This window comes from Falco cherrug, chromosome 7 (assembly GCF_023634085.1).
Source record: "Falco cherrug isolate bFalChe1 chromosome 7, bFalChe1.pri, whole genome shotgun sequence".
NCBI lineage: Eukaryota > Metazoa > Chordata > Aves > Falconiformes > Falconidae > Falco > Falco cherrug.
In genome coordinates this window covers 71385401-71401358 of record NC_073703.1, presented here as the reverse complement: position 1 = coordinate 71401358, position 15958 = coordinate 71385401, and the positions used below count along the sequence as shown (strand labels likewise).

At 41.2% G+C, this 15958-nt stretch overlaps 1 protein-coding gene across 5 annotated transcripts in view; it reads left to right on the top strand.

Moving 5' to 3' along the window:
• Positions 1–8378: 8378 nt before the first annotated feature.
• The window catches only part of LOC102056891 (transmembrane protein 263-like), a 204923-nt gene continuing 197343 nt past the window's right edge, over positions 8379–15958 (top strand). For 3 of the 5 annotated variants that reach the window (XM_055715558.1, XM_055715560.1, XM_055715561.1), the window contains exon 1: positions 8379–8520. In XM_055715558.1, the coding sequence (XP_055571533.1) occupies positions 8515–8520 (6 nt within the window). In that variant the 5' untranslated portion in view covers positions 8379–8514. Of the gene's footprint in view, positions 8521–9134; positions 9186–11480; positions 11545–15958 lie in introns of those variants that run through there. The other 2 variants (XM_055715559.1, XM_027804740.2) reach the window with 2 other exon arrangements.

Sequence of the window (15958 nt, the reverse complement as noted above, 5' to 3'; positions counted from 1 at the left end):
TATGGTATGAGTGATGTAAAATACTGGATACTTCACATCTTACCTACATTTAACCCACCACTGGCTGGATGGAAGGGCCTTGTTCTCCTTTACTGTGCCTACCCTCTCTGTTTTAACAACTGGAAATAGAGGATTTTTGCTTTCTTCTCTTTTCTTCCTCTGTCTCATGGGACAGATTACTCACCTTCTCCCATCTGCAGCTGTGGGACAATTTAATTTAAAGAGATACACATATGTGCGGGTGTGTGCAGTGGTGGCAAGATGGGAGAAAGAAGAGTGTTTCACAGGAAGAACAGAGGAAGGGAAAATTGCACCTACTCCAAAAGCAGCTCAGAAACTCAGCAGGAGGTTAACCAACCAGGCCAATATTTAATTAAGCCTTAGCACTGTAAGGTACAATTTATGCTGGAATAAAAGTCTCAGTTCAGTGCCACTATTATTCTTTCTGGAGCCCAGATCCTGAGCTTGGAGGCTGGTAGCTGACTTCTCCTCCCCGTTATCAATGTTGAGAAGAAATTTTACTCTAGGGAGGGAAGATCACAAGATGGATGATAAATTCATGATGGGATTTTGGCCAGAAGCACAGGCGCTGGTTAAAGGAAACACCAAACTCTGCAAGCATTATCATGTCAATGTCTCCTTCCTGTAAAAGAATTTACTGCCTGTGTAGGTGGAAAAAAATTACTTAAAAATGTAAAAAATACCCTGAAAAGAGAGATGCCTCCATATGAATTCTATTGTTCATGATAGGAGTGAAATATTATCTAGAGCCTTGTTCTGGCATCCTGAGAACAAATCACTGGTGATTCCAAATGTCAGCAAAATCTACTAGCAGAAGTTCAGAGTCCTTGGCAAGAGTTCAAAGTAAAAATGAATCTGAAAATTTCTGAAGTCTGGAAAGCCCATATGTGAATCCAGTTATGTATCCTGGCATTTTGGCAGAGACAGTTTTCTATTGCAAGACCTTGAAGGCTACATAAAAAAATAAATTGCCTTGCTCTATAACTAAAGGCATATAAAATACAGCAGCTTTGTTTAAGTGAACCCAAAAGTTCAAACTCACTTATTTTCACTTTTTTCCCCTCATTAAAATTATCAGAACCTGCTTTCATTGCCAGATACGTGGCTTTTTATGAAATGCAGCTTCCAGCTGCTTTTAAGGTTGGATTTTTCAATTAATCTCATCTGAGTTCTGATTTTGGAAACATATAAGCAGAGATGCTTTCACAGTTTATTTGGTATAAAGTGCTTTCAAATCTTGTTAGTTTATTTTTCTCAGTGATGCAAAGCTAACCATATGCTATATGAACAAACTGACTACCTTTATTAAACTTAAAACTAATTTTAGTATCTTCATTCTCAAAGAACACAAATTCTAATAAAGAGTGAAAATGTGAACTTCAATCAAAACAAAATTCTTCAGGCAGGTGGGGTATCTGATATATTGCTATCAAACTGAAGCAAAAGACTAGCCCTGTGGAAATTAGTGGAAATTTTGTTTGGCTTCAGTGATAAAAAGATTTTATTTCCTGAATGATCCTATTAAGTATTATCTAATGAGCAGGAGGTGCAACTACTATAGTTATGCTTCTATAATGGCTTTTCTTACTCTTATTATTTATACCATCCTTCCAGGTGGGAGCATGTTCTCCCTAGCGTGTGCTGTGTTTGCAGAGATGTATATGATACAAGATGAACGACAGGTTAAACATCAGGCTCTAAGAATCCTTCGTTGTCAACAACACGCCCTTTCTTATGCAGCCAACCCATTTTGTAAAAAAATCTCTAGAAGATGCCATTGTCTGTTGGGGGAAGGGCTTTGGCCGTTTAATATGAGCATCATGAAATGCTGCCTTCCATAGTGTAATAGAAACTCATTCTTTTTAGGCTCTCTGAGAACAAGCAGACCATGGTCATAGGTCAGTGTCTCCTCATATCACCTCTGATACACTTATTTTCTTGTCATGTAATGGTTTGTGAAAGGCTTTGTTGCAGGCATTAAATGGCTAGCCACATTTAACAGTGCTCTTTGAAAGAACTATAAAGAAACACAACAAAGAACCAAAAATAATGACACAATAAGCCAAGCTGATACTTGGAGCTCAGGATTTTACACAATTGAGCAAAAAAACACTTGCATTCAGAGAAGTGGGCAGACTGATTACAGTACAGCTCTAGAAGGTAATCGGTAAGCACTGTATCCCTGTGTAGAAGGATCTTTAATAAAGAGATTTGAAATGGATTTTATGTAAGAACTTTCCTAGTAAGAGGGGAAAAAAACAGACTAAGGCTGAGGTACCATTTGTAATCTGAAGCAGCAATATGTACAGAGTTCTTTTCATATATCTACTTGATAGCTAGGTGATTTCAGCTTAGTAAGAGGGCTGATATATTTTTCTATTACTGCCATTTTTCAGTATTGTATAAATCACATCTTTATAGTCTTGCTTAGGGCTCCACTGTAAGAATAATACTTTTATATAACATGCCCAAACCTGTTAGTAATGTAACACCACCAAATGAGCAGGGGGGAAAGGGGAATTATGGAAGCAAAGGTCAATCACAAGTAGTTTTCTAGCTTATTTTTAATACTTACGGTGAGAAAGGAGAATATAGTAAAGTCATCAATAGTAAAAATGAGTCGCAAGAGACAAATCTCTCAATGGCTTTGTTATTTTGCTCTCCCATCAATAGGGAAGCTTACAGTGACCTGAAGCAGAGATGCAGAACAGAACTAGGCCCACCAAGTTCTGAAGGCTTGCCAGTGGCATAGTGTACTACACTGTTCTGCAAATACATTTAAACTTTCTTGGTGCTTCACAGTGGAACTACCGCACTGTCTCTTCATGCATGCGTGAGGTGTGACTGTAAGCAAAAATCTTGGAGAAACAATGAACCCTAGACTAAAAAGGACAGACCTCTTGAACGGTGTGCAATATCTATGAAGGGAATAGCTTTGAAAGTTAGGTTTATTCTTAAGAGTCGTTACCTGGAAGGTGGAAAGAAGTTTACTGTTTTAATGAGCATTTCTCAGTGTCTGTCTTTATACTTTGCCTTTCAGTTCAGACTGTGAAAAGAGCTCGTTAAATCTGTGTTCCCCTTGCCAACTTTTTGTTCTGTTGTCAGGAAGGCTTAAGACATGCAGATATACCAGGGACATCGTTTGGCTGTATAGTCTCTGTCCTCCCTATTATTACCAAATGATGCATCATCAGTGTTCAGCCATGCATTTTAATGCACAACATTATCCTTATTATGAAGTATTTCAGATCTATAGCATAGATAATGAAAAGACATTGAAGTTGGTAGAAAAGTATTTCCTTATTTTTAGATTTCAAACGCTCTCAAATCTTGCTGTTGCTTGCATTAATTTGTGCAGCAGTCCTGTTGTAAGTGTGCATTTTTAATAGTCTGTGGTCACCAAATCTGCTTTAAGCATGAGGAGTATAATAGATTATTTAGAAACATCAAAGTATCTTCCTTTCCACCTGCAAGACCCAGAAGTCATACACGTGAAGCGAGGCAATAATATATCAAATCCAACTATAACTAATTTCAGAAACTATTAATAAATCTATTGTTAGCATCTCCTAAACAGGCATTCAAGAATATGCTGACCACTTGGCTACACTTGATTCCATTCCCCTTCTTGATACCTCTCCTCTTTCCTGATAAAAAAAGACTGCCTTCTGCCCAGGGGGGAACCATGGCTTATCTTTATTTCACACAACCGCAACACCAAGCCATTCTTTTGCTTTTAAACATACCTGTACACCTTGCACCTAGCCCTAAAATGCCTCATGAAATGCTGAAATCTGCACAGAAGAAAAATCCCTGTCACACATGAGCTTTTGGCATTCCAGATTCTTCTGCTTGAGTACCACGGGCTCCTCTCAGGACAGGGCAGGTAGGGAGACCTGTGGACCTCTGAACTGTCCTTCCTACAGCTATGAATCACAGCCTCCAGCTGCAGCTGAATCACAAGATTGTCTATGTTGTTCTTGTTATACCATTAGAATTTATGGCTGTTTTAAAATGAATAGGGACAAGTAATTTAAAAGGAGTCAGTTCCTGAGTTAGGCTGTTACTGGTCCAGGATGTAGGGGACTAAAGTGGTGCTCCTTGCTCTGCTACAAATCTTTTCTGTGGCACCCAATACCTGATTCAGATTCCAACGTCTGGTAGTATTTAGGCAATGACTGCTGTGGGTATGTAACTTTCCTTGGTTTAGTCAACTTTATGCCTTCAGAAACCTGAACTTCTTTTTCAAAGAGAATTTCATCAGTTCTCTGTTGGAGTTGGAGCGTTCTCCCAATGCAGCAAGTACCTCCCTAACTTCCAGGGATGTTGTAAGGGTGAAGTTAGGAAAGAGACAATCAAATGCTTCCATACTGACAGCTATATAAGCCTACGAAATACACAGATTCAAGGTAGTTACCACAATACACAAGTCCCTCAGCAAGATGAAGTATGAGGAAACGTTATGCTTACGCTTCTGCAAAGTTGTGGCTTATTTGTTTGTTGAGTGTTCTTGGGATGCTTGATAAGGCCAGTGGCCTATTTATTTTCTCTAGGTAAGGGAGAATTATTTGCAGTCATTACTAATCAGCAGCTTCATTTTCTGGAGTACCTTCCTTTCTACCAGGACCCTTTAGCACATGAGGCAACAACTGTGTTGTGACTACCTACTGTGTATAATAATACATTGTAACATAATGTTACAATGAATTATTGCTGTTTATTGTTTTCCTGTCTTCTATCACATAGTACTTGCATTTCTTTTATGCTGCATTATCCTTTTTAACAGCAGGCAAGGTGAAGGCTGTTCAAATGTCACACAGGGCAAGTACGTGAAGTAGGGAACTAGGGATGAAAAAAGCATGAAGGTAAATGGGTGACAAGACGGGGCAATTCTGCTTCATGGTGCCAGTCACCTGCACTCCAGTGGTTAGTGTGGAAAGGTGAAATAGAACCTCGCAGCAGTCTAATTTTGTATCAGTTATCTCTGTATTAATGCTTCAGACCAGCTAAATGCTTTACAATGATCATTAATTATCTCAGTATGTTAAAATACATCTAACGGAAAGCTCTTGTCATTGCAGGGGTGAGAGCTGGAATCTCAGTTGTTGACTAGACTCTGTCTTTGAGCCAGTGTCTGGTCACCAGCATAGGCAAAAAGTGCTGAAATCTCATCGCCTGAAGTCAGCGCACGTGACAGGGAGATGCCATTAGTTAGGCTGTACCTGAGGAGTGTGCTTTCTAGTTTACACAGCAAAAGTTATGCCCAAATATCACTCTCACACACTCACCCCTAAAAAAATGATAGTTTTTATGAAACTTTATTTCTTTTTCTTTATTTAGGAATGTACTGTGACCAAAGCTGAAGGTAAAATATATTTTCACTGGTTTCAACACCTTGTAGAAAATTGCTTTAGTCATTTAAGATGTTTGAGAATCCTCAGCCTTCACTGAAAGTTCTGAGTAGGTAAATCTCCTAGAGTAGTCTGTTTTTCAGGAAGGCTGGGAAGGGAATTTCTGCATTGTAAAGACATCACTTTTCATTTACAGACAGTAGAGTTTAACTATGGAAACATCTACACTAGCCTTTTTGTTTCAATAAAGACATGCTTTTAAGGTGAATCTCACCACAGCAGGCTTGGAGTGTGTTAACTGGATTAAATCCTTTTGAATGAAACTGAATTGAAAAAAATTATTCCAGGTGCACAGTTGTTGCAGTCATTAATGGGCATTCAGTCTAAAGTATTAAAGCTTGTTCAAAGCAATTACCCTCTGAAATACGTATAATAAGGACCTAGTGTCCTCAGCACCAACTCTTTTGCTGAACAAAGTCATACCCTGTAAGTGGCACTATCTGCTGGTGGGTATGGAGCCTGTGTTGTTAATTTTTTGTTGGGGAATATGTTTGGTAGCTGCTGAAATAGTTTCAGGAACAAAGGACTCTCTGTGCCTAGCATAAAGTAAACAACTTATTATTTCCCATTCTTTTTTCTTTTCCCCTAGATTTGTCTATCATTCAGAATATTCTGATTTTTCAACTGGAACGGTCTTTGAATGTTCTACAGATATCACAAACATAACAACCTAATGTTTAGAAGGTTGCACATATTTTATTTTTAGGGGCTTAGGAACTTCCTGAGAAATCATGTTATGTTCATTGAAATTTTGAATTTTAAATGTAGAAAGTTGCTTTATGTTGAACTTCACTGGAATTACTCATTTTACCTTGAGGCAAAAGATAGTTTACTCTTTAACCTTTTATCATTTAGGTGATACTCTTTTATTGGGAATTGAGCTACAATTTACATGCTAAACTCAACACAAACAGGATATGAACTTCTTGCTACTCACCATCTGACTAGAACATAAATATGGATTTCTACTGTGCAATTAACCTAATTCTACTAATAATATTGATAAGATTATTTGATGTAAATTCAGTTGTATAGTGTGTTGAGGACAGGATTTATGTTTTGGTTATTACAGTTAGAATTCTATGTATAATACATAGGGTAATATCTCACACACAATAGTAGGTGTGCTTATATATGTGCATGTCTGTAGAAATTAGTGTGGTCTGTGAAACCTTCCCTGGCTTCCACTACTGAGAAGTGTAGTGTCTTCTGAGAAGGTTCACACACTTGAAGTGAAGAATGCGTCTATGTGCAGAAGAAACTGTAAATTCTGTGATGACAATCTGTGCCAGGAAAGGGTTGCCGGATACATCCTCTGAGAAGTGATCCAGAAAATGATGTAAGGTACAGCTGTGTTCCAAGAAGCAAAGGAAAGGTGTCTTTCTAGTTGTCAGCCCATGAAGGGTGAGTGAGTTACTCTGGTGTCTTTCAAGGCTTCCTATTTAACTGAAAAATGAAAACTAGTCTTAGGGTACCACTCTACCTCTGCTCTCCAAGGAGGTTCTGCAGATTAGAAAAGACAGTATGAAACAAAGAAAAAAATGCTTTCCCTCCACTGTGCACTGAGAGAAGGCATTTCTAGCCTTTAAGCTAGCACATTTTTCCTTCTATGGTTCCTGACTAAACAGGGTCCGCTGTACTGAAGAATGATTTAGAAGACACACATGGCTGCCAAGGGCATATTTTTTTAAAAAGAAACTATGATGTTTCTCAGTCAAGGGGTAGAAATAAGGGGGGGGGGGGAAAAGCAGTCTTTCTTCAGGATTCAAGCACTTGTAGAGTTGTAGGTGTGTTCTCTATGTAATGTATTAATTCAATATTCACCTGTGGAATAGTACTACCTCAGAGAAAACTGAACTCTCATCACCCTCATTTGCTTAATGTTGTTTTATCTCCCAGTTCTAGGAACCATTACGTCAGACCACCCTTCTCTTTGTTTTGCTTTACCTGGCTTCACTTACTGCATCAAACAATTTGTTAGTAGGAACACCTTTCTATCCACACGTGCAATCGTGTGCAATGACATTTTTAAAGTAATACATGGACAGAAAACCTTTCATGCCCAGGACTACCTCCAGATTCTCTTTTTATCTTTGCCACCAAACAGTCTACCTTCACGTGAAGCAGCAGTGGGTGCAGCAGTGGATAAAGTTCCGTCCTGCAGGCTGGAGGCAGGTTGCACGGGCTGAGGATAAGGTCAGAAGAGGGCTAGAAACGCGCCAGGCCCTCCTAGTAACTCTGCTCTCTGCTGGGATCGGTGCAGCGACGGCATGGCCCAGAGAACCCACTCCTCACCTTGGCCGAACACCGCTGCCTTGTTTCACCATGGCTGGGTCAGTTCATCTCCCTTTATGACATTCCCATCAGGCGTATGAGGGAAATTTGAGGTGGTGTGTTGCAATTTGTTAAGCATTTTCACATCAGACTTTAGGAATTGCTTTTTACAGCAGTGTGGCCGGCAGGGTTTCTCGGCAAAGGCCGCCCCTAGCCCTGGCTTCATTGGAACTTCTGGGCTCCCAATCTCTTGGAGTGTTGCTGAAATTTAGGACAGAGGAAACTGCCTCTGGTTGTGCCAGGGTTGGTTTAGGTTGGATATGAGGAACAATCTCCTCACGGAACGGGTGGTCAGGCACTGACAGGCTGCCCAGGGTGGCATCGCCATCCCTGGAGGTGTTCAGACACCGCGCAGCTGTGGCACTTGGGGACACGGGTTGGGGTGGGCTGGGCACTGCTGGGGAGACGGTTGGGCTCGATGGTCTCAAAGGGCTTTGCCAACCTCGGTGACGGCACGGAAGCCCCGCGCAGCTGCGGCGGCTGCCCGCCCCGGCACGGCGAGCCCTCTGCAGGGCGACCCCTCTGCGGTGAGGTCTCGCCGCCCGCCAAGATGGCGGCCCTGACCCCCGCTTCCTCTTCCGGCCGGGTTGCCATGGCGCTGCCCCCCCGGCCCACCCTCCGCCCTCCCGCCGCTGTGTGTTTACATCGCGCAGGTCGAGCCGGAGCCCCAGCGCCCGGGGACTCGGGGACGCAGCCGGCCGCCTGCCCGCCCTCCATCCCCGCCGGGCGGCGCTCCGGGAGACGCGGCATGAAGGTGATGCTGGCGGCTGGCACTGCGCGGGCGGGGGGGTCCCCACGGCGGGGCTCGGCTGGGCCTGGCGGCTCCTGGGTGGGGGGCGAGGGGTCGGGACTGGGCCCGCGGCGGGAGGTGGCGGCCGCTCGCTCTCGTAGCCGACGTACAACTTCCAGAAGCTTCTGACTTCGTGGGGGATATGGTGCCGCTTCAGGGAACCGTCTCCCCTGAGGGATTCCCTCCCTTTGCGACTCCATCACGAGCCGGGCCGCTTGCCGCGGTGGGGGAGGCTGCCCGCGCCCCCCGGGCCGGTGCCCGCGGGGAAGGGGCCCTGCTCCCCCAGGGCTGGCCCTGCTGGCGGCCGGGGTGCTGTGCGGGTGGGCTGCTGCCCCCACAGGGAGCGCCGGGGAGACCCTCGCCTCGCCCCCCCCCCCCCCGTTCCCTCTGGGAAATAATTAGGATAGAAACGGGCCAAAGCGTTGGCGCTTCGGCGCGGAGGCTGGCTGGGCTATAAAAGTGCTAATATACTAGCTCTGGGTTGAGAGGTTGTTGTCTCTTGGGTTGTGTTGGTTGCGAGTCAGTGGTGCCATGGTTTTGTTTTTCTTCCTGTTATGTTCTATCTCTTTAATTTGCAGGTGTATGGCTTTTGAAACGGGTCCCTCTTGTTAATCAATCTAAAAGATGAGGTACACTTGACATTCCCTGTCTCCTGAATTTGTATAGCACTTAAAAAAAAAAAATAATTATTGATCAGCTAGATGGTAAGCTGTTTGAGGCAGAAACAGCGTGTGTAGCTATGGTCTGTACCTGTCCTGATGGAGACATTTGGCTCAGGCCTTCCTCCGAGCCTCTGAGTGGAGTAAGTAAGTATGTGTTAGAAGTTCCCCAGCTTGTGCAAGTGTCGGGTTCTGGGCAGTGCACATGTGTCGGTCGCTTGGGTTAGTGATCATCTCTGCTCAGGGGGCTTTCAGCCATCAGTGGCTGCACAGCTGACAGATGAAAGAAAAGGGACGGTTTCTAAGTACATTAAATAAATACATTTCAAAAGAATGACTCCTCCTATGCAGTGTTATTTTTTTTGTTCTGCATTTGTTCCAAGCGTTGTAGTAAAGAGTAATTTTTTTTCTTTTTGGGTGCATGTTAGTTCAAATAGTGTGGGACAACAAAAAACACAAATGAGGCAGTTTTTGGTAAACATTGCCATGGCTCTGGGTGAGTTGTTGACTTATACTGCAAAACAAAAACTTCAGAGTGCTGGTTGAACAGTACATGCAGCTTGAGGCCAAAACTGAGAAGATTTCCTTCAGCATCTGTTTTATTGCATACAGAGTAAACAACTGATTATTCTTGTTAAGCCCATTACTTCTGCTGAACCTCTTTTGCCCTACTAGAGTTGGGAAAGCTCGTGGCTCTTTTAGATGGGCTCACTTAAAATACAGTGAAATGTGAGTGGAGTCATGTTCTGATTGCAAAAAAAATGTGTGTTTGGGGGGTGAGTGTTTTTTAGTGGTGTTTTGTTTTTTGTTTTTTTTTTTTTTTTTATCCAATCATTAGATATAAGCACTCTGCAGAGCTTTTCATTATAAAAAGGTTCATGGTGCTCTCTCTGCCAGGGTACTTTCTTTCAGTGTACATTTCTTTGCATATGTGCCACCTTTTGCTGTAGCAGTTGCCTCGGTTTTTGCTGTATAAGATCATTGCACATGCATGATTAAAAGTCTTAAAACGAGGGGCAGGGATAATTACACTTTTAATTGACAAATGGAATGCATCAAAATGTGCACAGGCTTTTTTACTCCTTAAAAGGGTGAGGAAGGGAGAAGCTAGCGGGAGGGAAGGGTGTTGGTGTGGGAGCTGGGTCTGAATCCCTTTTATGGACCTGCTCACAAATCGTTCAGTGTGACTTTAAAACAAATCAAGGTTTAAGTTGTTGATGATTGCAGGGAATACATCAGAACCAAGCTTTTTGAAAAGTTGTCTTGCCTGTTTCTCCCTTAATTGTTGTTATGTCTTGGGAAATTTGAGTTTGGGTATTTTTAGCAGTATTAGTTTTGACCCTTTCTCATTGATGCTGGCTAGCAGGTTGCTGAGAAGGCAGCGCTGTCCAAGTAAACCAAATTAATGCTAGCATGTGTAAAGCTGGTCTGCCTGCTTGCGGGAGGGAAGAAGCAGGTGAAGAGAAGTGGTGCCATCGGGGACTTCTGCTGTGGATGTGATCCCTTCAGGATCCGTCACGAACGTGATTGTTGCTGAGGCAACTAAAGCTTGATGTATTTTATTTTTAAGTCAGTCTATTAAAAAGATAAAGTAGTGTGGCAAAGTCATGCTTTAAAGCTTGGGGTGTTGAAGCTGGATGGGCTTCAAGATAGTCTCGACATGTACTTTGCTTCTGTTCCCATCTCTTTGAAGCAACGAGCAGTGGCAGTCCTGAAAGGCAGCATCTCTGGGCCCTTTCAGGCTATGCAAGGTATAAAACTGGTTAAAGCCCCTATTTCCTGCACTATAGCACAGGAGTGAGAGGCAATCAGCTTGAAAGTAGACTGTTCCCGTATGTTGGAATAACTCAGCGATATGTTTTGAATATACCAAGAGCATTTGCTTTCCTTCAGGGGCAAATCCATCTTGATAGCAAGGAGATACAACTTTTCAGGCTGCATTAGGAGCCTGGGTAATAGGTCTGTCAGATGGAGAGGGCAGTTTCATTCATTAGGGGAGAGGAGAACTGTAGGGAGATGATCAAAGCGCCTCCCATCCATCACGTTGTCAGCAACCAATTACTGTCCCACAATACAGTGTGTTTCCAGTATTATTCTGTTGTGACAAAACACTGGATTTCTCAGGTCACGAGCAGCACTGGAGAATGTGCTTGCGAAATTGTTAACAAAACCTCTTCTCTTCAGCCAGTGAGGGAATGGGGGCATTGAGATAGTCCCCCATGGCTACATGGTACGGCTGCTGCTGCAGTGAATGCTTCTAACACTGCTCCTGGCACTGTGCTAACTTAAATCCAAAGTCAGAGGAATGAAGAGCATTTCAGTGTGTCAGGTTGTATTGAAGTTCTTGTTTGGGAAAGTAAGCTCAAGATGTGATTTCAATTAAGTTGCTGCTCCCCTTTTTATTGAAGCGATTCTCCAAAGTAGAAAGAGAGCTTGTGATACTTCGGCATGTGCTCACATTTAAGTTATGTATTTTGGGATAATACAGGTGTCATAAATGTGACATTTTCCTTTGAGAAACTTACAGCTGTATTTACGAGAACGAATGTGAACTTATTGTCTATAGTTCTGTTTTTCTGACTGCCTGTGATACTTGGTGTTGGCAGATGAGTCCTAGAGATCAGGTGAAGGCAAGGTATTTTGAAGATGAGGCATCAAAAGTTATGGAAAGCGTACATAAATAATTCTCTTGCTTGTATTTATAAACAGCTCTTTTCCTGAAGGATGCCATGGATTGTCCTGTCAAAACTTGATGTATATGTAACTTGGTTTTTTTAATGTGGCTGATCCTGTTCAGCAGGGCTCTTGACAGTTGAAATGAAAAGTACTTGGAGAAGGAACAGCTTATAAAACCGAGAAGAGACAAAAAGTATTACTTTGTGGAGTATGTAGTAATCTTTTTTTTTTTTTTTTTTTTTCCATGGTATGTAGCCCTAAATTTGTTACAGGAAGCAGGAGGAGAATGAATGTAAGTGATCGAGTAAAAGGGAACACAGGCTGTATATTCTGCAGGTAATTCTAGCTTGAATAGTTGATGACAATTGGTCACATCTGGTTTTCTTTATTGGTAAACTACCTTGCAGACTTTCTGGTGTTTATCTTTTCTCAGTGTTTCAGCTGAGTCTCAGAGAGATGGGAAGAGGTTACATGCCTTCAAAATCCTGGGAAAGGTACATGCTTACATTGGTGAGGCCAGTAGTAGAGTTCTCAGGCAGTTTCTTCAAAAGAAATAATGTTGCTGGTTGAACTTACTGGAAGTCACAGAAGTGGTTTCTGCTTGTGTTAGCAAATGTTACAATCTTAGCACTTCTGCAGAGTTGCCTAAGGCCTAGTGCAATTCTTGGGTTCCTTTCTATCTAAAAAAGCATTTTGAATGGAGCAGTTACCAAAAACTATTGCTGCCAGAATGAATTTTTACTTTTTAACTTGGGTTACTTGTGTTCGTAATGATGAAGTGCTTTCTCTATCTGATAGCTGTTTAGTTTTGCCGAGTGAAGTTACTCCGGTTGGAATCTTGTATACAGCAAGTTGTGATCCATGTTACGCTTCTCACCGTTAGTGTGGGAAAATAGATCTCTGAAGCCTGAAATAACAGGGGCATTATTGCTGGCAGTGCTTCTGGCTGTCAAGTTTAAGGCATGCGGGCTAGGTGTGGAACTGGAGAGCTTGGTAGTATGAGAAGATGTAGTGTTCATTCTGTAAAGTAAATACTTTATCTGAAATGTTTCTCCTTCAAAACACAACCACTAAATGCACAGAACAACAAGCAGCACTGATCTAAAAAGACCTCTGGAGTTCATAACTCATTTGTATGGAAGGATATACTTAACTACCAACCCATCAACAAAATCAATTTAAAATTGTGTGTTAAATATATCATATTACAATCTTCCAGCTAATTCAGAAATGTTTGATGTTTTGCAGAAAATGCATTCTTAATGAAATAAGGAAACAGAAATAAGTTCTGGATTGAGTAAAATATTTTATATTTTACCTCAATTTCTAGTGTTTAAAATTACTTTTGGTGCTTTTGGAGCAACTGTTTGACTTCAAATAAATTTGCAGCTTCCCCCCCAATTTTAAAAATTGAGATTAAGATTTTGGCAAGACAGCTTTGTGTTTCAAACTGTTCCAGTGATGCCTCTTGTGACTGTCTTTTATGGGGGAGTGCTCATGCTTTTCAAGCTGGGTACACGCTGATGTACTTTGCATTCAAGTTTTGTTGTAGAAATTACTATGTTCTAGCTGTAAGAGCCCTTGAAAAAACTAGTTAGATTTCCACTCATTAAAGCTGAAACAGTAGTTGTGGACTCTTAAGGAAATAAATGCATGGAAGTTGGGTAATTTGAGTAGGCCATGTTACGGAATACTGCTTAATGTATCACATCCTTCCATCAGTTGGTGGTTTGTTGGTTTGGTTTGGTTCTTTTTGTTTGGGTTTTTTTCTTTTTCTTTTTGAAATTGTGGCCCTACTGAAGATAATGGAAAGAGACTTTCTAAATCTCTAGCATAGTTAAGATGATCTTAATGACCTCTTGTTATATAGGCCTATATTATTAAGTAAAGGACTTCTCATTTTTATTTCGGATGAATGTCTCATGCTGTCTGCAGCTTTCTAGACTGGTACTTCCACATCTTATAAGGAAAGTGGAGAATATTCTTTCTGCGGAGTGCGTTATTATTTCTTTTAAGTCTGAGTTAAAATGGCATTAATCATTAAATCAGCCTGTCAAGGACCAGGCTGGAGAAAAGTAAATCTATACTACGTTTGCTAATTGTAGTTACGTAGAATGTGCAATAGAACTGCAGGCCATTAAGTCTTATTATTGCTTGGGTTTAGTCCACCAGCTCAGCTGTCTGAATGAATTTTTTTTTCCCCCTGAAGTTTTTGTTGACAGGCAGTGAATGACTGCCAGGATGTAGGAAGACTTCTTCCCACTGAAACTACCTAAATCAGTGAATGGTCAGTTATCAGTATGAGTTAATTTGTATTTTTTTAGATATCATTATTGATATAATTGTTTAATTGTTTTCAGAATGGTTTGCTGTGATGCAGGGTCATGTTTTCGTCCTGCATCATTCTGTATTGCGTTCCTCTGGAGAGTTCAGTGTCTGCTGGGTGTTTCTGTAACGACTGTTTTTCCCCATGTAATAGGCTGCTCCAACTTTAACAATTGCTAATGCTTCAGTTATGCTGTGCAATGACACTTTACCTTTGTGAAACTTCTTTTTTCCAAACAAATGCAATTCAGCATGGTCAGTTTTTTTTTAATGTAAACAGTATTCTGTGCAAGGCATACCCTTCCTTGTGGAGGTAGTAGTTTAAACTAGCATTGACAGCAAATTATGCAGCCTCTTTTGGGGTAGCTTTTCAGTCTATGCACTGCTGCATGGTGTCCTTTTGATAATTATACTGGTTAACCTGCTTGAAGTGAGGAGCATTCTATTTGGGCCAGGTCAGTAAATGATCAAATGAAGCGTAGTTTGTTTGGTTTGATTTTTGAAAAACACTTTCTTTCTGAGCTAACATTGAATAATATTGAATAACAGGTAAAATTCAGATGGAAAATAAATGGTCGATCAAGACAAAATTCAATACAATAATTAATTCAAAATCCAGAACTGTCTGACCTACTGCTGAGTAGACTGTATTGGCTTTTTTGCTGTATAAATGCTGTTATCTGCCCCATATAAAATGTGAGTGTAAAAAGTGTAAACCAAATTGTTTACTAGCTTGGTGAATGGAGAAGAGATTGTGGTGTCACTAGTGCTGTTGAAAAGTTATTTATGCCAAGTAAACGCTAATTAGGGTTACTCACAGTACAAAGTTGTTTTATTGCTGTAGAAAGAGGATTTGACTGTTCTGCTGAGAACAATAGAACTCAATCTTGGTTTGGGATTTGCAACATTAAAACTTGCTCTCGTTGCTTCTCTCCTCCAGTCCTGTTGTCAAGACAAAAAAAGTGTTGTTAAAAATCGTAGCCTCCCTAATGTGTTTGTCCAAATGCAGAGATGAGTAAATAATCTAAGCAACTTTTCTAGTTCTTACAGTGTACTTTGAACAAAGTGCTATAATTTTTTACACTACTGTCATCCTCAGCATTTCTATTTCTGTACTTTACTTTAGTGTTCCAGGGAATTTATAACTGCAACTCAAATTCCCCTTGGGCTGAAACCTGGCACCGAAGCTCTCATTATGAGCTAACCTTGTTTTGCAAAATTAAAAGCAAAACATCCATCAAGAGGCTTGCTTAAAACTACAGGAAAGTGGGGGGGGAAAAAAATGTTTATGGTTGCAGATCAATTTTCTTCCCTCTGCAGGAAAAATCCAGCCAACTTTGGAAACCCCTGAGGTGTGGGTGTGCAATCAATAGCAATGGCAGATTCACTGGAATGTGCCTATTACATTTAGAAAATTTTAAATGAAAATCTTATTTTTTTTTAATTTCCCAATATGCTGAAAATTCATTGCTGAAGAACAAGCTGCAGCTGCAACAGATAACTATCTAACAAAGGTACAGTGATAGTCCTAAACTTGTTTCCACTGTCTGCGTGGGGTTATCTGAGCAGTAGTGGGTAAGAAGATGGTTATGTGCTTCAGCTGAAGTTAAAGTACCTGTAGCCCTCAGCTCCCTAGGAAAGGGAGTTGTCATGTTGATCTACTTACTCAGCGTATGCTTGTTAAAATTAAAAACAAACAAACAAAACAAAACCAAAAACCCCACAACCCCTTGTTCTCTGTA